Below are 22,279 nucleotides of genomic sequence, written 5' to 3' on the forward strand. Positions count from 1 at the left end.
GTTTTGGGCTCATCGCCTCATGTTGACGGTGGCCACGATACTGTGTCATGAGACGGCGCGGGGTGGGGTGGGGTGGGGGGACACGAGACATGTGTCCCATCTTCAGAAGGGAGGACGGGTTTTGCCCGACAATTCCTGCAAAGCTAAGAACTCACCGGGGTTCCAATGCCCCCCCCCCGCGCCCGCCCTGCTGTCTATTGATCGGCTTATGAATAGTTAATTGGGCATCTTTTTCGTTGTATCTCTCCCCCCTCCGCCCCGCCCCCGCCAGAAGATTGCCTGTTAAATCAACGCCTTTGCCTGAGGGGGAGATACGATCTGTCCTCTCTCTCTGGTTGTAGATTTTTCGTGCCCAGACCCTCAGCAACCCTTATGCTTCAGTTCGTATCGTTCCCAGCGTCCGGGAGCGGAACTGTTATTTTGGGAGCGGGGAGGGGTTGCTCAGATTCCACCCACCCGCTTCCCATTTCTGGTTTTCATTTGTGGTGAAGGAAATAAAAGTGGGGCGCCAGAAGAGGGAAAAGAAAAGAGGGAGAGAGGCAGAGAGGGGGGAGAAATTCGCCTGCGGGACTCTGGTCTTTCTGCACAGTTTGATTAGGGTTGCGGGGCAGAGACCTGAGCCGCATAGACAGGTGGTAAAAGCTCCAGCGTTTTAACAGCCTCTCAGCCCAGAAATACCTTCCTTTGCACTCTGTGCCCCGAACATGCTGTAGCCTCCCCATCCACCCCCGAAATTCTATATTAACAGCTCCTGGAGGGGTCGTCCCGCGTTCCGCGAAACTAAGTGGTTCAGCGCCGCTGTCGAAATCCAGGTGGTCGGTGAGGAGGTGGAATGAAGATCGCCTTCCACTCCGTAGCGAAACATCGCCCGCTGCCCCTTTAATATCACCACACCTCAGGCCCCCTGCCCCCACGCCTCTTTAAGAAAACCAGCCGCCCTGGGGGCTGGGGGGGGGGTACACAGAGCAGGGAAACCGAGGAGCCCCAGTTGGCGCTGAGCAGGCAACAGTCGCGATGAGGGGAGCTGAAACGGTTCTTCCTGGCGTGCGGCATTGAAGGGGGGGTCACCTCTCCAAGCCTCCCTTTCGCTCCCCAGCCCTCCTCGGAAGATACCTGACCGGGGAAAGGTGTGCAAAAAAAGGGGGGGGGAGGAACAAGTCCGCGCGCTTACCTTCTCGGCGCCCGCGGCGGCGGCTGCTTCGCACCGAATTTCCTCCTCCTCCCCCCGCAACGCCCCCTTCCCCACCGCCCCCCCCCAAAGCCGGCAATCTGTTTTTCCTTAAAGAAGCCCCGTCTGCGTTTTGATTGACTGGCGCCGCGGGATGATTGACACGCGCCAGAGTCCCGACGGCACTTCGGGTAAATATGTTGGTGCTGCTAAGTGGGAGTTGCCTTCCTATTATTTTAGCTGTCACTGGATCAATGTACAACGTCTTCAACTAAGGATCAGGATCCTCCTTTCTCCTCTCTCTCTCTCTCTCTCTCTCTCTCTCTCTCTCTCTCTCTCTCCTCCTTCCCTCCCTCCCTCCCTCCCTCCTTCCTTTCCTTCCTTCCTTCCTTCCTCTTTTTTTTCTCTTTCTTCTCCCCCCCCTCTCTCTCTTCCCGTGAAGCTTAGCCATGTGGTCAGCCTCCTGCTCGCAGCTCCAAACCTACGGACGGAGGCAGAGGGCAGGCACCCGCCTGGAGCAGCAGCCCCAATGAAACTCCGCGCCGCGGCCGGAGGCTCCTAGCCCGTCCAGGATTTGGGGCAGAGGAAACCGCCTGTTTGCCGACGGTAAGTCCCTCTCCCCTCTCCGCGTCTGCCTTAACCGAAGCTTGGTTGTTGTTTTTTTATTGGGGGGGGGGAATAGTACCAGAGACCGCTTGGCTTGGCACTCGCAACGGTTGCTTTTGCAAAGACAGCCTGGCCTCGGCTATTCTCCACCTGCCCCTGAAAAAATAAATAAACAATAATCTCTCCTCCCCAGATTCTTCTAATTTTGCAGGTTTGTTTGGGGAGCCTCGCCTGCCTGCCTTGCGTCTGTTTGTTGGTTCCTCTGATTTCCTGCTTGTTAGATTTTTGTATTCTCTGTGCATATTCGTTTTTAAATCTAATATCAATATTTCCTTCCTGATTTCGGGTTTGGTTTTCTTTTCGCGGCCGCTGCCGGAGATCAGCCACTTTTCCCAGAAACCTCCGCTTTAAAAAGGGGCAAATACAATTATAAAAAAAAAAATCAGGCCCAGCGAGAGGTCTTGCTTTGCGTATTGATGTCCTTTGAAAATGTAATTAATTTTCACGTGAAGGCGCATTTGTTTATTTCGCGTTTCCCCTTTTCTTGTTATGTTTTAAACAATCTGTCTTCTCGTGGTTGGAGTCTGTTTGTTTGCATGTTCATTTTAATTTTTTGGCGGGGGAAGACGGAGATGTGAGATATGGAGGGGGGGAGGAAGTTTGTATTCACATTTGAGCGAGGCACCAGCGTCTGGACTATTCTGTGTAATTACCACGAAAGCCTCTTACTTAATCCGGGGCGATCCTGTTTGGGTAAGCTCCTTCGCTTGGCTCAGGGTCCCCTTCTGCTGCTCCGCTTCCCCCCACTTCCTTCTTTTTTATTTTCTTTTAACGTGCCGGTGGAGTCTTTAAGTGGCACGGTTAAGTAATCTTCCTTGCTCCTAATCTCCTGTAAAGACATTAGAAAACGGGGGAGGAGGGGGAGGGAGACTTTCCAACGATGCGCAACTACTTTCAAGTCTGTTCCATCAACCCTATTTAGAAATTAGAGACCCACACAGGGAGGGGGGGCAATAAAAGCAACTTGGACTGGCTTCCCCCACCCCACCTCCCCCCTTTTCTGGTTGTTTGGAAGCTCCTGGATCTTTTCCTAATTTTTCAACCCCCGTTTCTGTTTGGCAGCAGGGAAACCCAGAGTTGGTCGTGGGTTTGTTTCCTCTTTTTCTTTTTTGTTAAATACATCTGGCACCATGTTGAGGCCGGATTACTGCTCAGGCTAAGAAAGGCAGCGAGTGTATTTAAACCAGCCTTGATCCTGGCCGTCTAAAGCGGGAGCGAGCCGGGCGCTTTGGCTCCGGATTCGCTGGGTAGCTCCTCTAACGTGTAAATACAATTGCCCGCTGCTCTAATTAAAGCCGCCTCTTTTTCTCCCGCCCCCGGTGGAAGCAATTGCCGTTTTCCTAATAGTGTTGTTGCTGTTGTGGTGGACTATATACCATAACATATGCAGAAGGATTTACAAACAAACACAAACATATCCCCCCTCCCAAAAAAGAACTAAGTCCTTTTAAAAAGAGAGACAGTGAGTGAATGAATGTGAAGGGAAAACGGAGAAACGCAGAGAAAATACTTTGTTCCGGGGAAGCTGTCACAGGCTCTCCCCAGTCACGCGTGTGACATTTTTGGGATGTGTTTGTTTGTTTCACTGTAAACCACCCCTGAAACCCCAGCCAGGGCAGTGTTTAGCCTCAGGCTCCACCATGGTTGTGTGTGTGTGTGTGTCTCTGTCTTTCTAAAAACAACAAGCAACGTTTCTTTCTTTCCCAATATTCGTGGGGTTTCGAAATGTCTCGTTTGAGGCGTAGCGGCGGTGGAGTTTGATGGGGTTCCCAGGCTCCAACAATTTCCGATAGAGGGTCAAGAAGGAACCCCATTTCCCTCGCCTAAAAGGAAGGAGGAAGGGAGGGGCGGGTGCAGAGACAAGTGTCCCCCCCCCCGCCACCCACCCAAAGGAGTTTTTCGCCCAGCTGGATCGACTGGGCCCGGCTGTCGGTGAACTTGGGTCTGTCCTCATTTCTTTCCGGCGACGGCTCTTGGCTCGAAGGCGAGCCTCTGGGCTTCTGGGGGTCGAGTCTCCCCCGCCCAGCCCCCTCCCCAAGCCGCGGCTTCCCCCTCCTTGCCGCCACCCCACCACTTCGTAAGAAAATGTTGGCAGCCTCCTCCCGTCCTGAGTGCTTCTTCTTCTTCTTCTTCTTCTCCTTCTTCTTCCTTCGCAGGAGATCGGCCGTCTGGGGGGGAGATGGAGTCGCTGGCCGCCGCCAGTCAGCTGGGAACTGGGAGAGACTCTGGCTCCTCCTCCTCCTCCTCGCCCCACTCCAAGCAGGAGCTGCAGCCTTACTCGGGCGCCAGCCCCCTGAAGCCCAACCAAGTCGGGGAGACCTCCTTGTATGGCGTGCCCATCGTGTCGCTCGTCATCGACGGGCAGGAGCGCCTGTGCCTGGCGCAGATCTCCAACACGCTGCTCAAGAACTACAGCTACAATGAGATCCACAACCGTCGGGTCGCGCTGGGGATCACCTGCGTGCAGTGCACCCCGGTGCAGCTGGAGATTCTCCGTCGGGCCGGCGCCATGCCCATCTCCTCGCGGCGCTGCGGCATGATCACCAAGCGGGAAGCCGAGCGCCTTTGCAAGTCCTTTTTGGGCGAGCACAAGCCGCCCAAGCTGCCGGAGAACTTCGCCTTCGACGTGGTGCACGAGTGCGCCTGGGGCTCGCGCGGCAGCTTCATCCCGGCCCGCTACAACAGCTCGCGGGCCAAGTGCATCAAGTGCAGCTACTGCAGCATGTACTTCTCGCCCAACAAGTTCATCTTCCACTCCCACCGCACCCCCGAGGCCAAGTACACGCAGCCCGACGCCGCCAACTTCAACTCCTGGCGCCGCCACCTCAAGCTCAGCGACAAGACGGCCACCGACGACCTCAGCCACGCCTGGGAGGACGTCAAGGCCATGTTCAACGGCGGCACTCGCAAGCGGACCTTCTCCTTACACGGGGCGGGCGGCGGCGGTGGCGGCGGGAGCGCCTCCCATGCGGCCAAGAGCTCCCTTCACCCGCCGCCGCCCTCCTCCACAGACCTGCCCCCGGTGCACAAGAGCCTGCGCTGCAGCGGCGCCGAGGAGCAGCCCGGGGACCGCGGCGGGCTGGGCTTGCCCGCGGGGGCGCACGGGCCGGCCGCCGCCGTGCGAAGCTACCCGGTCATCCCGGTGCCCAGCAAGGGCTTCGGGATGCTGCAGAAGCTGCCGCCGCCTCTCTTCCCGCCCCCCTACGGCTTCCCCGCCGCCGCCTTCGGGCTGTGCCCCAAAAAGCAGGACGATTCCCTGGGAGGCGCCGGAGGAGGCGACCAGGTCAAAGCCGGTGCTTTGCCGCAGGGCATGTTTTGGGGGCCGCCGCACCCCCACCCGCCCCAGCCTCAGCAGCAGCCGGGGGGCTCGGCTAAGGACAGCGGAGTCTACCCGTCCTTCCCCATGTTCTGGCCGGCCTCCGGGAGCCTCCCGGTGCCGCCCTACCCGGCCCAGAGCCAGGCCAAGGCGGCCGCCACGGCGGTTGTTGTGGCCGCGGCCGCAGCCGCCGCAGCCGCCGCAGTAGAGCCTCTAGGCCTGCGGAGCCACGGCCATGTGGAGCTGGAAGGGTCGGAGCCGTCGGGCAGCGAGCGCAGCAGCGCCACCCCACAGGAAGGCTCGGGCTCCGGGGCCGCCGACGGCGAGCGCTGCTCCAGCGCCCTCTCCAGAGCTGCGGCCGTCGGGGAGGAGGAGCGCTCCGGGGACGAAGCCTTGCTGCCTCCGCTGCCCCTGCCCAGGAAAGGCAGCTACCTGTCGGCCTTCCGCCCCGTCGTGAAAGACGCGGAGAGCATAGCCAAGCTCTATGGGACCCGCGAGGCCTACGGAGGCCCCACCGGCTGCCCGGGCTACCTCTCACCGGACTTCCTCAGCGAAGGTAGCTCCAGCTATCGTTCCCTCTCTCCGGGCAACGACACAGTGGACGAGCCCGAGGTGGACGTCGAATCCAACCGCTTTCCCGAGGACGAGGACGAGGAAGAGGTGCCCGTCGAGGAAGCCGAGGAAGCCTCTCCGCCCCAGCAGCTTCTCTTGACCGAGACCGAGGAGCCTCTTGCAGCCGTTGGCAGCGTCGGCGTCCTGGCGGCCTCGGAGAAGCCTGCGGAGAAGGCCCTGGAGCCCGAAGGGAGCCCCCAGGCCAGGAGCAACAGCAGGGGCGGCTATGAGGTGCGAGGAGGGGTGATATAGGGAAGCGGGGTGGGAACCAAGGGCGGCGTCGCCAGTTCCTGCTCCTCCCGTCCTCGCCCCGAATTCCACCACGACGGAGAGAGCGTGAGTCGCTCAGAACTAGGTCTGGGCGGCTCTCCAGCGCCGGAGTGGGAGGTCGCGCGCGCGGCAGGGGGTGTTATTGAGAGACTTTCTCCCAGCCGTGGCCGCCAGATGCAGGTGGGTGGATGGTTTAGGACAGGACCTCGGGCATGTGGGACCTTCTACTTCGTTATTCTTGCTGATTTTCCATAACCTTTGCGCAAAATAGTGGCTAAGAAGTAGGGAGGCTGGGAGCCCAGGCTCAGCCCAGCAATGCATGTTCCTAACCAGACGGGAGCTTGCAGTCCTGCCCGATAAGGACCCCCTGCCCTTCTCCACCCCGTTACTTGATATAAGCAGGCAGGTGGGAAGACGGATCGTTTGTAGTTTGTTAAACAATTGGGAGTCTGAGTCATCCCTGGTCTAGAAGACCAAGAGTAAGAGGAAAGAGTGACCCTGAGCTCCGAGGTTTTGCTCGCGAGTGCAGCTCTGGATTTCCCAATAGACACACCAAGCACGTGCTTGGGGCACCAGCAAAACAGGGACACGCGCTCACAAACCGATATTTTATTTTATTTTTAAGAATTTGACATTTGATTTTTTTTTTAATGCACCGAATTGGTTGTCTGTGGTCGGGGAAAATCATAACTTTGTTAGACTTCCTTTCATCCCACTACGCGCACTTCGCCCGCTTTTAGTATTGTTTTTATTCTGAGTTACATACTAGGCTGGAGGGGTGCATCATAGTCTTCTAAATGCTAAGGGCCTCTTAATCTGACCCTGCAGGAGCGCAAGGTTTTAGTGAACTCGAATAAGAGAGACTGGGATGCGGGGAGACTCTTCCAAGGGAGGGAGAGAGGGAGGAAGTCAGAAACCAATGGTTGGATCCAGCACCAGTCCTCGTCAGAGCAGACCCATGAAAATTAATGAACACGACTAACATAGGTCCATTCTTTTCAACGGGTCTACTCTGAGTAAAACTTAATTGCGTGCGACCGAATGGCTTTCAGTTGCAGATTGAAAAGAAGTCTGAGAGATTTCAAAGTTTTTTTTATCTGCTCAAGTAGATTGTGGAATTATTAATATTTTTTTTAAAAAGACAGGTCAGGCAAGCAAAGGATGCTGGACCAAGTGCCCCCACTTTAATTGCAAATTACTTCCCACATTTTCAGGAGAAGGGCCGGGCCGTAGCTCAGGGGTAGTCTAGAAGACCTGTTTTGCATGCAGAAGGTCTCAGGTCGAATCCCGGGACCTCCAGGTAAAGCTAGGAGAGATCCCCGTTTCTCAACCCTGAAGAGCAGCTGCCAGTCAGTGTAAGTAATACTGAGCTAGATGAGCCAATGACCTGACTTGGTATGAAACAGCTTTCCATGTCCCTGGGCAAACTCAGCACAAGTTAGTGAGACCCTCCTAACTCTGCACTCTTAACAACGCATTGATGGGATATCCGTGGGCGTAGAGGCTTGAGCCAGGCCAGCCCTGAACCACGTGATACGATTCTCCATGACTGTACCTGCCTGGGCTGGGAGAAGGCGATGGTTTGACCCTGATCGCAGCCGAAGTGTCAAAACCTTTCTAGTTCCGTTAATTTATGGCTCTGATTTGAAAGTCTGCATCCCACCCGTTGCCAAAAGACCTCAAATGCTGCAAAAGCACCGCGCAGCCCTTGCGTTGTCTTCAGCACCCTGGACAGATCCCAGCTCGCAGCGCCGCGAAGGTTGGGAGTTGGGTTAAAGCTGCTTCCGGACGTCGGAAGACCGGCTGGTGGGCCCCATCTCTCCCGGAATCGAGGGGCAGATGCCATAGCAGGCATCTAATTAATAAGAAGCCCAGAGGAGTTGCCTCGCCCGCCCCAATTTCTCTATGGCATAGGCGGTGGCTTTGAACCAGGTTGCTCCGGCAACAGCCAAAGGGGCGCACCAAGGCAGCGTTTGGAAAGACGCTTCGAATCAAAGGGATTTGGGAAGGAAGCCCTTTCCCCACAGAGAGTTTTTAAATCATTGTTTATTTATTTACCGAGTTTCTGGCGCACCTTTTCCTCCAAGGGGCTCCAGGTGTGGTACATGGTTCTCTCCCCCACCCATTTAATGCCAACAACAACCCTGTGAGGTAGACCAGGCTGAGTGAAGGCAGGGACTGGCCAGCTGTTGTATGAACTGACCCACTTGCAAAGACCCTAAAAGTCGGAGCGCAGTCCTCAGTCAAGAGACGCAGAGTGGATCGTCTATGCGCGTGGAGCGAGGCAACGCAAGTTTCTAGTCCTCATCCCACGCAAAACAGTTGACAAGAGGGAGAGTTATCGACGCTAGGAATAAGCGAGGGGACGCTAATCGAGATAATACAATACGGGTAGGGGACAAGGGACTGCCACAGCGACGACTCTCACCCCCCCAGCCCGCTTTCTGTGGGGTGGGAGGAGAGCGGTGTCTCGCTTAGCTGAAAAGGAGAGTTTTCCTTTCAATATTAGGAAGTAGGTCTCTCTCTCCCTCCCCATTTTAACTACCTCCGATGAGACTGGATCACCAGCGTGAATCCTCCCTAAATCCACCCCCACCCACCCCCACAGCTTCCTGGGTCCCCACACTCTTTAGACACGAAGTGTTTCAGGCACGACCCCTGGGAACTATAAGGACACGGATTACCTAGGAAGAGTCGTCACTCCCTCCACCCCCGGAGCTATTGGCTGAAGCTGATAGAATTAAAGTACTGCTAGATTTGAGGAGCTGAGAAAGCGAAGGTGGGGGGTGATGCCGGGGGTGTGCAGGTCAGAGGGGAGAGAAGCTTGCAGGCTTTGAAAAACTCTTGAGTTCCAAGGCTGACTTTGAAGGGGGCTAATTTTCCTCTACCGTCCCCAATAAATATACCTCTAAGAAAATCGCAGCTGAAGTGGCTTTTTCTGTGCTGGACAAGAGACCTTTTACACACACAGCCGCCGAAAACCCCCCACTCCTTTCCCTCTGCCCCAATGGACAATTAGTTTTCTGAGTTGAGCTGGAGCTGGGTCTTGTTTTCGGAAAAGCTGGGCGGGGGACAACGAAGAGTTTCCAATTTGGCAGCGTTTGGAACGCTTTTTTTTGGGGGGGGGGTCTCACTTATTTCCTTTCAGAGAGATTTTCCCACGGCGGCATAACATTAATTAACAAATAGAATAAAAAATAAACAGTGGAGCATGGGAAAAATAATAATAAATGTAACAGTTGCGCTGTTTCTTTCGCAGGTGTATCCGCAAGACAGAGAGGATCGGTCGCAAGCTCTCAAAGCCAGCACCCCTCTGGGCCCCCAGACAACCCCTTACCTCTGCACTCCGGAGAGGAATGGTAAGTATGAACCACGTGCCTAGAGATACTTTGAAGCATCAGGGGCAGGATTTTTGTTTTATTCCAAAAGTCTTAATAATTGCCTGAATTGATGTCAAAACGTTTCCACTTCCTTAAAAAAGTAATATTTGGCCAGACGTTTCAAATAAACCAGGGGTCATATTTTTTTTAAAACAAAACTTTCACCTGCCAATATTGTTTATCTAATATTGCTATTGGCTTTATTTATTTACTTGTGGGGTGGGGGGAGGGAGAAAATAGACTATGCCCTGCAGGCGTTTAATCAAGCATGCTCTTTCCGGGGGTCGTATTGCAATGTTTTCAACTCTCCAAAGGAGAGACTCTGCAAAGCCCACTTCTTTGAAGCGCAGCCGACGCCGCGCGCCCACCCCCACCCCATAGAAGGAGGGCAGCTGGGAACGCTGCTTGAGGAAGGAGTCGGTGGAGGGGGGGTGGTTAGAAAACTGGTGGGATAAAAGCTTCCCAAGGAGCAAGCTCCTTTCCTCGGCAAGGCGATTAGGCTGTCCCCTAAGAAGGCTTTAACGAGGACTTTGTCCTTAATTATGTAATTAAGGATATATCAGGCTCATACTTTCGTTGCCTGTGCTGCAAAATCGGTTTATTTGCTCTAAGAACCAGATAAAGAAGACAATCATTCGACAGCTGAGGATTTGGAGAGCAAGAAATCCTATCAGAACCAAAGGAGCGTCTCTCAGCCCAGCCCAGCCCACACCGACCGAGGTAAAATGATGTGCTGACTTTGGAAAAAGGAGGGTGGGCGGTCTTGAAACCAGCCTTTTCCCAACCTGGTGGCCTCCAGGTTTTGTGGGCTGCATCACCTCCCAACTTCCTACGGCCCTGCTGGCTGGGGCTGATGTGAGTTGCAATCCAAAAGAACTGGAGGACACCAGGTTAGCAAAGGTGTTCTTAAAGGCACCTCTTGCCTCGGAGACCTACCCTGCAGAAGTAGCGGAGCATAGGAGGTGGATCAGAGGATTCCAGGCTGTGCCCCCTGCTCTTGGAGGTGCTTAGCCATCCGGCCAGGCCAGTTGTCCCCGTTGGCTAATGGCCAGGTTCACCTTCAACCAAAGGAGGCCTCCTGGTGGCCGAAATTCGCTGGGATGTGCCCTCATTGCCATCCCTTGACCGAGATAAGAATAAATTCCTTCACAACTGGAAGAGAAGGGTTGGTTGATGCTGATAGCGAAAGACTCGGTGCCTAGATTTGCTGCGACTTCTGGAATTACAGCCCCTAAAACAGCCTTTCTGGGCTTGGTCCTCTCCAGATGTTTTGGACCTCAAGTCCCACCATCCTCAAGCAGTCATGGTGGGACTCTTTGACGGAAACATCTGGCTGCACTAAGACGACCACAAACTTAGGATAAAAGGGAGCGTCAAGACAACCGGGTCTGCTATGAGTCCTGTTCTGGCCAGAGGTTTCACTGAGCCTCTGTACACGGATATGGGCTTTGTAAGTGAAAACTTTGCAGTAGTTCCCACTCATATTCTGTTAACGGACTGGGAGAGAAATAGCTGTGAGCGGAAACATTTTTACTATGTACTCAGTGGCAGTGAAAGGAGTCAAAACAAAAAAAATTTTTTCCTTCCAGTAGCACCTTAAAGACCAACTAAGTTAGTTCTTGGTATGAGCTTTCGGGTGCATGCACACTTCTTCAGATGCACACGAAAGCTCATACCAAGAACTAACTTAGTTGGTCTTTAAGGTGCTACTGGAAGGAAAAAAATTTTTTTGTTTTGACTATGGCAGACCAACACGGCTACCTTTCTGTAAGTGAAAGGAGTGTTAACTTAGGAGCTGTATTCAACAAAGTCCTACGCACAGCAGAGACACTGAGATGAATGGACCAAAATTAGCCATGCTCATTAATTTCAGTGGGTCAACTCTTGAGTCGAACTGGCATTGGAAACAACCCTTCGTGTCAATAGTGGCTAATATTGACTTCCCAAGTAAATCATGGGTCCCCCCCCCGTCTTCTTAACAACTTCAGCTGCTTTGAACTACAATTCCCGCCACCCAACAGAGCTATATAATGCTGGAACTGATGGGAGTTGTAGTTGAAATCAGTTGAGGGCGGGGGTCGCCAGGTTGGCCAAGGCTGCTTTAGGGCTACTTCAATGGGTATATAACTCCACCCGTCCCAGGGCTTCGGTCTAAAGTTCAATGTGTAACGTAGCACGAATGAAACTTCTCGGAAGTAAACGTGCGTGTGGCGGAGGGGGGAAAGACGTGAGCCAGGATTTATTGGGAGTGGGGCCTTTTTTTAAAAGGGGCAGAACAACAGTTAAATATTTTTATTGATTTACTTGATTTGGGGGCGGGCAACTTCCCCCTGCCCCCCGCTTAGCTACGCCCATGTGAGCACAGTTCATCTTTTTTCAGAACTGATATATTGGACCGTAGTTAAATAATATAAGGCAGCCCTCCCAGTTTAAAAGAGGAGAAGACACGCCAGGTGTATTGGGGATCTCAATGAGAGGTTTGCTCCCCCCCCTCCAATACATGGTAAATAAATATTTAAAGTTGAAGTTAGGAAGAGAGAGAGAGAACGAAGGAATGGTGACGGTATAGCGAGATGTTACAAATCAAGGCCTCCTTAAACGGGGGAAGGGGGGCTGGGACTCCTCGCTGTCTCCCTTCTCGACACCTTCCACGCTTCTCTGTAATTTCGGTGATAAATTTTCCGCGCAAAGGAGCAGCGGGATCTGGCTGGGAAGAAACCGCTTGGTTTCCATTCAAGGGCGGCGGCTGCTCTGGCCCCCACCCCCAGCCAAACCGCCCTCTTGAAATTTTCAGTCGGTAGTTAATTCAGGAGGGCGACACCTGGATCCCCTCGCGGGGCTGTTTCGATGCTTTCTCCTGCCAGAGTCTTTCTCAGCCCCTTTGCAACAACAGCCCGGTTTACTCGAGACTCAGTCCCGGGACTGTCTGTGGGCTTCCTTGGAAATCGCCCCCCCCCACCTTAAATGAAAGGTGCCAATGAGTAAGCCATTGGACTCGGCGGGGCTTACTCTCCGGCTGAGTACACCTTAGGGTCCCACCCCAAGGATCCGGAAACCGCTTAAGTTGCGGTCTGGTTGACGTGGGAACGCTGGTCGTTTGCATTGTCTAACCTTAATGTGCAATTAGTAGCACCCAGCGTTTGGCGCAGTATGCAAATCTTCTGGGTGGCGTTTAGATCTGTGAACGGCCATTCACACGTGTCTATGGTTGGGTGGTGTGTGGGGCTGATGCTAAGCGCAAACTGAGTCTACAAGGAAGGAGGCGGATGGGATTTCTAAGCCGTATGCCACTTTTGCCTTTTCAAAGCATCTTTGTTACGTTTGGTCGTGTGACTAGCGGTGTGTGAGAGATGTCGCCATTATGCCCATTTTTTCAGACGAGGACTAAAGTGTCCAGTAAATGTGCTCCCAGTTCTGCCGGGTTTGTGACAGACTTCTAAAGTCAGCTGTTACACGCTTTAAGGCTCTATACTATAACATACAGAGTAGGTAAAAAGGAGGTACGACAAGCCCAGCAGGACCCAGGGGAGATGTTAGCGACCGGGTACAAGCGCGGTGTGCCTGGAAGCAATAGCAATGCTAGGAAGGCTGAGTTCACACGTGCGAGAGCATCACTTGACAGCTCCGCTCTTGAATGCCTGAACTGGCTCTGCCTGGTGTCTGGCCGTGACAGGTTACGCGAAGCTCTTGCTGTTAGGCCAATTCCGGCCCGTCCACACGTGCATGTCATCGCGTGATATTGGAGGGACGATCGGAGTCTTTTCTTTCAACATGTGCACAAATGTCGAGAAGGACTCAGAGTCTCAGAGTAACTTTGATTATCAAATGTATGATAGTCTCCACCAACTGCATCTCTGCTTTTGTTTCCTCCAAGTTGTCCATTGCTACTGCCCGCCAAGGACGGATGATGGGGGGGGGTCCCCTACACTTGGCTCCTCTCGTGCCCTTGCCAGGGTGTGTGTGCGTTTTGGGGTGCGGGGGCGGAATCAGCTCTCACCCTTTGCCTTTCCTCTTTCCTGGGCACAGGAGACGAGGTGGTCAGCATTGACGTCACTGGGACTCAACTGGGGGAGAAAGATATTGGGAACCTCGCGAGAGGTAAGAGCGCCTTTTTGGTGGTTTTGCTGGACAAGGGAAGGGGGCGGGGAGAGGAGAGGAGCGGGGCCTGCGCAAAGAAGGTCGAGGACAGTGGGAAGCATCTAATTATAACTTTCACAAAGGGCTAATCCACAGCGATTCTCCCTCCCGGACCTCCTCCCCTGTTATCCTCCAGCTCAGTTTCCCCCCACCCTGGTGCCCTCTCGATGTTGTTGGACTACAGCTCCCATCAGCCCCAGCCTGCTGGAGTCCAACCGAAGTGCTTCTTCGCGCAGCGTACAGTTAAACTGTGGAACTCACTGCCACTGGAGGAAGTGACGGTCACCAACCTAGATGGCTTTAAAGAGGATTGGATAAATTGATAGAGGAGAGGGCTATATTCTTCCTCCACAGTTGGAGGCAGCAATGCTTCTGAATCTCAGTTGCTGGAAACCGGGGGGGGGGGAGGGCTCTTATGGTTAGATTCTGCTTGTGGGTTTCCATCTGGTTGGCAATTGTGAGATCAGGATGCTGGACTAGATGGGCCTGATCCAGCAGACTCCTCTTACATTAACCAACTTTAACCACCAGACCGGGGAGAGACTGTAGCCCTTCTTTTCTTATTAAATACACGCCCTGTTATTCACACAAACTCTCTCTCTTTTCCCGTCGTCTGCCTACATCTAGTCTCTCTTGTCTACACTCTGTAGCCCAAACGTCTCCCTCGCTCTTCAGTCACCAGATGAAGCAAACGCGCTCCCTCCCGCATTTCGATACCCCCCCCCCCGTTTTTCATTCACGTTTCTAGGTCAGGAGACCCTGTTGGCTCGCCTGCCTGTCTTAATGTAGATTTGAGAGGGACGTATTAGCAGCGATTCCTCGAGATCTGTGGCCCATCGAACCTAATTTCTAGATCTATCTATCCATCTCTGGGGCGGCGGCAGGGGGAGCCCGTTCATAATGCGCATTGACAGCCTCGCTATGGGTTTCTGCTGTGGTATGGAATGGAGAGATTTAAAAGGTCTTTTGTCAGTATCCAAGCAGGAGAGTGAGATCGGTGGTTCCTCACCGGGTCAGGGCGCATCTGGAAGGAGGATCTTTACCTCCCCAGCCCAGATTTGCAGCTTGGGTTCAAGGAAGCCCGCTGACCTAGGAATCAAGGGGCTTACTTCTGAGTAAACAGGCGTTGGATTGCGCTGGTAGTGAAGATGCATTGGTGTATTTGTTTTGATTTTCTTTTCTTTTAAAATAGCAACAACCCGAAATTAATAGAATAGCTTTTTGACGAATTTAAATTCCCTAGCTGTCAATCTCTCCCCAATAAAATCTCTTATATTAGGGTTGGACTGGATGACCCTTGAGGTTCCTTCCATCTCTACAATTATATGATTCCCTATGGGGAAACGAGAGGATTGGGGTCCACCCACCCCGACTCTCCCTCTGGGCTCAACCCAATATTCTTTTCTTCACAGATGAGTTGCAAAAACTCCTCATGGAGCAAATGGAGCTGAGGAAAAAACTGGAACGGGAATTCCAAAGTCTGAAAGGTATATCCATCGCCTTCCTTAAGTCTCTGTAAAGGGCGGCTGTTTCTACAACGATTGCAAATGAAACATTTTATAAGGGCGAAATTGCATGAAGCGGATTGCAATTAATGGATTGTTGACCATACAATTAAAATGTACGCAAAAGGCCAAGGGAGACACGTTGGTCCATAAGGGAAAGCAAAGAAACCTCTAAAATCCACAATAGCGCGGATACCTTTATTAGGAACAACGAACATTTTAGGAAAGAGTGCGGAAGCTTTGGAGTTCACCAGAATTCTTCATCAGGCAATTCTGCATTGTACCTGGTGAAGAGTTCTGGAGAACACTGAAGCTTACCACTGTTTTGTAACCTTTCGGTCGGTCCTAATAAAATTTAGTTGTGGGTTTTGAAGACTAAATTCGGGGTTCGCTTGCGAAGTTTGCATTGGAGCATACTTGCCCAAACGGGTCTTTGCCTGCCCTTTGCAGTTGAGCGCAACCCTTTCCAAGTCCGGTCCAAATAACACCGGGCTGACCGGCAAGCTCTCAGCATCTTTAGGGAAATCGGAGTTTAGTTGGAAAGCAGAAATTAAAACCCTTCAGCCAATTGAAGGCGCCAGGAATTGATATCTGATATTCCGCGCTCTTGCCGTGGCTGAAGCAGCCGATCGATTATTAATTTGCTAATTTATAGGTTAACTCTTTCGCGCCTTTGCAGAGTTTCTGCTTGGCTCTAATGGTTTGGAGCCGAACTGCTGTATTTGTAAGGCGGATTCTTTGGAGGTACCTGAACTTCCCACCCCGAAAGGCAGGGGGAATTGGAGGAGAGAGAGAGAGAGAAAGGAATCTCCTCTTCCATTCATTCCCAGCACACAATCCTCTTTACCTGGGAGTAATTCCCATGAAACGCCCTCAGTGCTAGGAAGTGGGTTCCATGGAAATTAATTTGACTCACTCCCGAGTAACCGAGATATCGATGTTATTGAAGGGTGTGGAGGGCGTCATCCTCGTCGGGTGTTTAATCTGTAGCTGAACTGGAATTAAATCTTGACCTGCCCTCTAAAATAGCAGGTCTACTCCTATCCTCATAAATTAGGAGCGTAAAGAATTTCAAACTCGTTATAATTACGAGGTTTAAAATTATTGTAAACCGATACAATGAAGGGAGGGTAATAATAATAATAATAATAATAATAATAATAATAATAATAATAGCAAAAGGACTGAAAATCGTTTTTCATGTAGGTGGAGCGCGCATTCCTCCATTCATACGTCGCCCGTCAATTATTCTGTTTGAGAGATCTTAAAGATGGAGGAAGTGTCACTGAGCCCATGCATTTCGAAGGGTGTTTGATTTGGGTTGCGGACTCCTATAGCGAGGTCGCTGCAAGGCGGGTGCGACTATTAGATACTCCACCCAGACTTTTCTCCAACTTTTCAAGCCTAGTTGGGCGGGGACGGAGAAGGGTCTCGGGCAGAGGAGGCGAGAGGGCCTGGATTTGGGGCCGGTCTTCAAGGTCGCCCAGACCTCCTTAGTTTTTGTCTTCCCAACCGCTTTCAAAACTGTTCGCTTGTTTACAAGAGCGGCTGCTCCTCCGCCCTCCTTCACACATTGTCTTTTAAGGGAGGTCAGACGCCAAGATTCCTTTAAAGGACAGCGGGGGAGCGCAGAGCGAGAAAGAACCCGGAATTAGAAGAAAAAGCGCCGCTGAAATGCTTTCTCTGTATTCTTGAATGATTGTGCGAGTAAACCCCATGAGTTAATCCGGATTAATACGGGAGTGTTTGTCGCTGAAAAATAAAAATTGAAATGGGGAGTGGGGATTAAAGGAAAAGACACCTTTGGAATTGTTTTTCTGATTGTGGGAGAAGCGGGGCGGGACGGGGAAAGGAAACTACCAATTAATCCAGATCAATACAAACCGGAGGTACCACTGTATATGGAAGGGAGGTGCATTCGCACTTTTAAACGGAAAAAAAGAAGCCAGTTTAAATGAAAACCTATAAACGAAAAAGCATGTCTGAAATTGTTTCTGTGTCTTTTGGATTGTGGCGGGGGTCTGCAATTAATCCGGATTGATACATTCAGAAGCGCGGGAACACCGTTTGTATATCTTCGCTTCGCCGGATTTCCTTTTCCCCGGGAGTAACAGATCCCTTTTTAAACCCCACAGATAACTTTCAAGACCAGATGAAGAGGGAACTGGCCTACCGCGAAGAAATGGTGCAGCAGCTGCAAATTGTGCGGGGTACGGGGATGATTTTCCCTCCTCCTCCTCCTTCTCGTACCCCATAATTACCCAAGCCAGAGCTCGCCAGTAAAGCCAAACTAGGAGAAACCACCCTTCCCTTTCTGTTTGCTAAAGGATAAACCACGATAAATCATAGTGGAACTGTGGCTCAGTGGCAGAGCCTCCCTGCCTGGGACCCTGGAGAGCCAGTGTGGTGTAGTGGTTAAGAGCGGTAGTCTCGTAATCTGGGGAACTGGGTTCGCTTCCTCGCTCCTCCACATGCAGCTGCTGGGTGACCTTGGGCTAGTCACACTTCTCCGAAGTCTCTCAGCCCCACTCACCTCACAGAATCCAAACTACTACTACTACTCTTCTTCTTCTTCTTCTTCTTCTTCTTCTTCTTCTTCTTCTTCTTCTTCTTCTTCTTCTTCTTCTTCTTCTTCTTCTGCCAGCTCATGTAGACAATACTGAGCTAGAGGGACCAATGGGTCTAAGACAGTAGGATGCTCCTAATAATATGTGGCCACCTAAGTGTTTCTGCTTGTTTCCAAGACTTGCTTCAGATCGCTCCCCCCCCCCCCCCAGGATTGCTGTGGGTCAGAGACGTGCGCATTCCAACCTTTTCTTTAAGCTCCTAAAACTCATAGGGAGCAGCCTTATGCAGAGTCAGCCCATGGGTCCATCATGATGTAGCTCAGGGATGTTTTTAATATAAATATAGGTTTGTTGATTTCCAATGTATAGCAACAATGACAAAAAAAGGCGGGGAGGGAATACAACTAGTTCAGTTTTGCTGACACTGCTTGGTAGTGGCTCTCCAGGTTGATTAGACAGAGGACTTCCTGGTCCTACCTGGAGATGCCATGGGGATTGAATCTGGGATGTTTTGCAAGTAAGGAGGATGCTCGACTGCTGAGCTAGACCCTTTTCCAGAGCAACATGGCATTGCTTTTGCTTCAGTAAGTTAGAATGTCCAACCCTCCTTGCAAATTGTTTGCTGCTACAGTAAGCCTTAGCAAAGCCTCTCTCCAGCCACCTTAAAAACTTCAACAGTTGTTGCCTTTCACTTTCTTTTGGGGTCACAGAGTGAAAGGCAGGATTCTTGTCCCCTTTCTGGCTGAGCTGTCAAAAGCATATTGTAAGGCAGTGTTTTCCAAACTTGGGTCTGTTTTTGGACTACAGTTCCCATCATCCCTAACCATTGGTCCTGCTAGCTAGGGATGATGGGAGTTGTAGTCCAAAAACTACAGTGTAAAGGAAGGCAGATTATTGGGGCCTTGAGAGATGAAAGGCAGTGTGGCCAGACAGGCTGTGTGTGGATCAAATACCCTTTCATCCCCTCTCCCAAATCTCCACCCACCCACTCTCCTCTTTTCTTTCCAGATACCCTGTGCAATGAGCTGGACCAAGAAAGGAAAGCTCGCTACGCCATTCAGCAGAAGCTAAAAGGTTGGTTGGAAATGCGGGGAAACCTCCCCCTCAAACTGCTGGTTTGGTGGGGCAGTATCATCTCTATTTTATGCATTGTCAGAGTTTCGTGTCTCTGCAAAAACGTCTCACAGGAAGGGACTCCCCTCATCTGTATCAACGTAGTTACTCAATAGCAACAGCAGTATCTTGAGTATACTGATATGTATATTATCATATTGTCAGCATCATCAGATCCATTTAAATTATCTCCCATCTTTGCTCCAAGAAGCTGGACAAACAACAGCAACAACAACATTATTTGTACCCCGTCCATCTGACTGGGTTTCCCCAGCCACCCTGGGCAGCTTCCAGCATATGCAGAATATAGTTCTCCTCCCCATTTTATCCTCACAACAAGCTTGTAAGGTAAGGTAGGCTGAGAGATGGTGACTGGCCCAAGGTTACTCAGTGACCTACATGGCTGTGTGTGAGGATCTGAATCCTGGTCTCCTATTCCAGGACTCTAACCACTGCACCACACTGGCACAGATTATGCTCAGGGGCTTGTTTGGAGCAGAATAGGCGCAATAGGCATCAATCTTTTGTATGGGACCTTTTCATTAGTCAAACTGCCTCACAAATTGATGGTCTCTGTCTCCCTTTGAACAGCCCACAAAGGAACTAACGTTGGATTAGGACCTGGGAGACAGGGGTTCAAATCCCCACCTGGGCATGAAGCTCACTGCATGACCTTGGGTCAGACACTGCCTAACCTACCTCACAGGATTGTTGTGAGGTTTAAATTGGGGGGGGGAACCATGTACACCACCTTGAGTTCATTGGAGGAAAGGTGGGATATAAATGCAGCCAATCAATCAATCAATCAATCAATCAATAAGGGCGGGTCAGCTTGTTTCTAAGGCTCATTTCATTTGGGCAATAAGCAGCTCCATTCTATGCACAATTACTCACAAGCAAGTGCCACAGATTTCAGTGACATTTGAAGGCCACGATCTCTTATCCACTTACCTGGAAGTAAAGCCCCACTGAACTCACCAGGGTGTGCATTTGTCCAGGCAAGCAGTCTTTGGCAACCTGGTGCCCTCTAGGTGTTTTGAGCAACAACTCTCATCAGCCCCAGCCTGCTGAGTTGCGGTCAAAAACTCCTGGAGGGCACCAAGTTGGCCCTAAACCAACATATAGGATTACCCCTGTTAAGAAAGTATAAGGCATTTATGCCTCTTTTTTCCTCCTTCCAAGTTTCTGTGGTTTCTTGTCCTTCAGTCATGGAGGTGAAGATACAAAGAGGGAGGGTGGTTTGATACATTTTCAAGCCAGGTTATTAATAATAATAAAAAAATATAAATAATATTTTAATAAAGCCCAGAGGTATGATTTAAAAGGGATGTATGGTTGTTGACGATGACGAAGATGAAGATAATAATAATAACTTCTTTATATGCTGCCCATCTGACTGGGTCCCCCCCCAGTCACTCTGGGCGACTTTCAACAAATTAAAACACAATACAACATCAAATGTAAAAAAACTTCCCTTAACAGGGCTGCCTTCAAATGTCTTCTAAAAGTCAAACGATTGTTTATCTGTTTGACATCTGATGGGAGGGTGTTCCACAGGGCAGGAGCCACTACCAAGGAGGCCCTCTGCCTGGTTCCCTGTAACCTCACTTCTCTCAGTGATGGAACTGCCAGAACGGAACCTCAGAGCTAGATCTTAGTGTCTGGGCTGAAGGACAAGAGTGGAGCCACTCCACCTCCAGATTGCATGGACCTCAAGAAGATTAAGCCTCCCTGGCTGTGATCTTGAAGGGTTTGGGGCCCTGAGGGTGTGTGCAATGGGGTTCCCGGATGCTCAGTTGCTTTGGGAATTTTGGGAAGATAGAAGGTCCCCCACCCCATATTGCATTACCTCTGGCTCTGAGGGGGCCTAGTCAGTGTGTCAAGATTCCACCCCCCCCAACAACAACACTCAGCTGTCAAAGAGTTTTAATCTGTGCTTCGCCACATATTCATAGAATCAAACCCACTGAAATGCTGTCTATTGTTTTAACTTTGTGAAACTTTTAAACGTTGCTGTTAGTTTTTCTTATTGATAATTACATTGTTTTATCCTTTTTGTAAACCGCTTTCAGATTTGCTTTTTCAATCAAGCGGCGTATAAATTTTTCGAAATAAAGCAGCAAACAAAACATGGATTTTAACATCCCGTTTTCACCGATGAGAAATTAGTGTTGGAGCGCGGGGGATTGGCGTGGGTGACGACTTATATTGCGTTTGACGCTCTCTCTCTCTCTCTCTCTCTCTCTCTCTCTCTCTCTCTCCTGCACCCCGCTCCACAGAGGCCCACGACGCGCTGCACCACTTCTCCTGCAAAATGCTGACTCCCCGCCACTGCACCGGCAACTGTTCCTTCAAGCCTCCTTTGCTGCCCCAGTGAGCGACCCTCCCCACATCCAGCGCCCTCCCTCCCCGCAAAAGTCTGGGGTCGAAGCCGTCGCTGCTAGAGAAGCGTGGAAGCGGGATGGGTTGGGATGGAAGGGGCGTGCGTGCCACACAAACTCACACTCAAGAAATCCTGGACGGGGAGGACGCCCGCGAGACACTAAGCCATGCCTGAATCGAAAGAAGCAGAGCTGTGTAAATAAGACAGGCGAGGGAATCCGGAGTGACCTGCGCTCCATTCCCCGCCCCCGTCGTGTAAATAGAGGCTGCGTCGGATTGTTCCGCCGATGGCATCGGGACCACAGGCAGACTGAAAAGACCTCGGAGAGGGTGGAGGGTAAGGAAGGCGGGAGAGGGGGCGGAGGAGAGCTCCTTTGACTTGGGGGGGGGGGAGTGTGAGACGGGGAGTCACACCAGCGCCCCGCTCCGCCCAGCCCAGTTCCTTGGCCGGCCTCCTCCTCCCTCCCTCTCTCTCTCTCCATCCTCTTCCACTTTTTGGGTCCACGCCTCTCCACCCTGGCACAGACTTGGTCTGGGGAGGGGGGCTTCTAAGTGGCGATGTGCAATGGATAGAAGAAGCGTACTGTGATTTCCCCGAATCCCCCCGTCCAGTATTCGTTACGATTCTTTATTTATTTATTTGCTGGTTTATTTATTCTGTATATTTATGTTCCCAGCCCCCTCGACCATCATCTCTTGTAAACTGTTGATGTATAACAGCACTTTAAAGACAGAGGCCGGCGATCGGGACATACACCTGGCGCCCTCGCCCCCCCCCCCAAAATAATCGCCAGCGTCGGCCGCTCCCAGAACAGACTCTTCCCCCCGCCCCGCCCCCTAGTTGTTCCCGGAGAAAATTTGTCAGGTGTTCGTTTTTGGGTTTTGTCCCCCCCCCCCCGTTTTTGTTTGGTTCTTGTTTAATAAAATTCGACTTTTGAACAAAGCAGCGAACTTCGAAAAGCCACACGTGATCGGTGATGGATTTATTATTGAGGGCGGGAGGAGAGACCTGATCGAAGTTCTGAGCGTCTGAAATGGTCTCTCTCTCTCTCTTTGCAAAATATGGGCAACAGTTTTTCATCATCAATTAAGGCTTCCTTGCAGCGGTGGAGCTGTGAGGTCATTTTAGATGCTGGACTCATAGGAGTCAGTTCCTAGGGACC

The 22,279-nt window shown here is 51.5% G+C and overlaps 1 protein-coding gene across 1 annotated transcript; it reads left to right on the top strand.

Moving 5' to 3' along the window:
• Window positions 1-1,514: 1,514 nt before the first annotated feature.
• Window positions 1,515-21,891, top strand: SKOR1 (SKI family transcriptional corepressor 1). The gene is made up of 9 exons (XM_053364627.1): window positions 1,515-1,774; window positions 3,991-5,993; window positions 9,292-9,391; window positions 10,025-10,132; window positions 13,439-13,510; window positions 14,962-15,036; window positions 17,190-17,264; window positions 18,630-18,695; window positions 21,014-21,891. The coding sequence occupies exons 2-9, from the start codon at window positions 4,014-4,016 to the stop codon at window positions 21,109-21,111; spliced, it is 2,574 nt and encodes an 857-aa protein (XP_053220602.1). The 5' UTR covers window positions 1,515-1,774; window positions 3,991-4,013; the 3' UTR covers window positions 21,112-21,891.
• The last annotated feature ends 388 nt before the right edge of the window (window positions 21,892-22,279 follow it).

Source organism: Podarcis raffonei, chromosome 14 (assembly GCF_027172205.1).
Source record: "Podarcis raffonei isolate rPodRaf1 chromosome 14, rPodRaf1.pri, whole genome shotgun sequence".
NCBI classification, from domain to species: domain Eukaryota; kingdom Metazoa; phylum Chordata; class Lepidosauria; order Squamata; family Lacertidae; genus Podarcis; species Podarcis raffonei.

Coding starts and splice junctions, on each gene's coding strand:
- SKOR1 (XM_053364627.1), top strand. CDS start 4,014: ATGGAGTCGCTGGCCGCCGCCAGTCAGCTGGGAACTGGGAGAGACTCT. Junction 9,392..10,024: donor CTGCACTCCGGAGAGGAATG/GTAAGTATGAAC, acceptor ATTTGCTCTAAG/AACCAGATAAAGAAGACAAT. Junction 17,265..18,629: donor GCAGCTGCAAATTGTGCGGG/GTACGGGGATGA, acceptor TTTTCTTTCCAG/ATACCCTGTGCAATGAGCTG.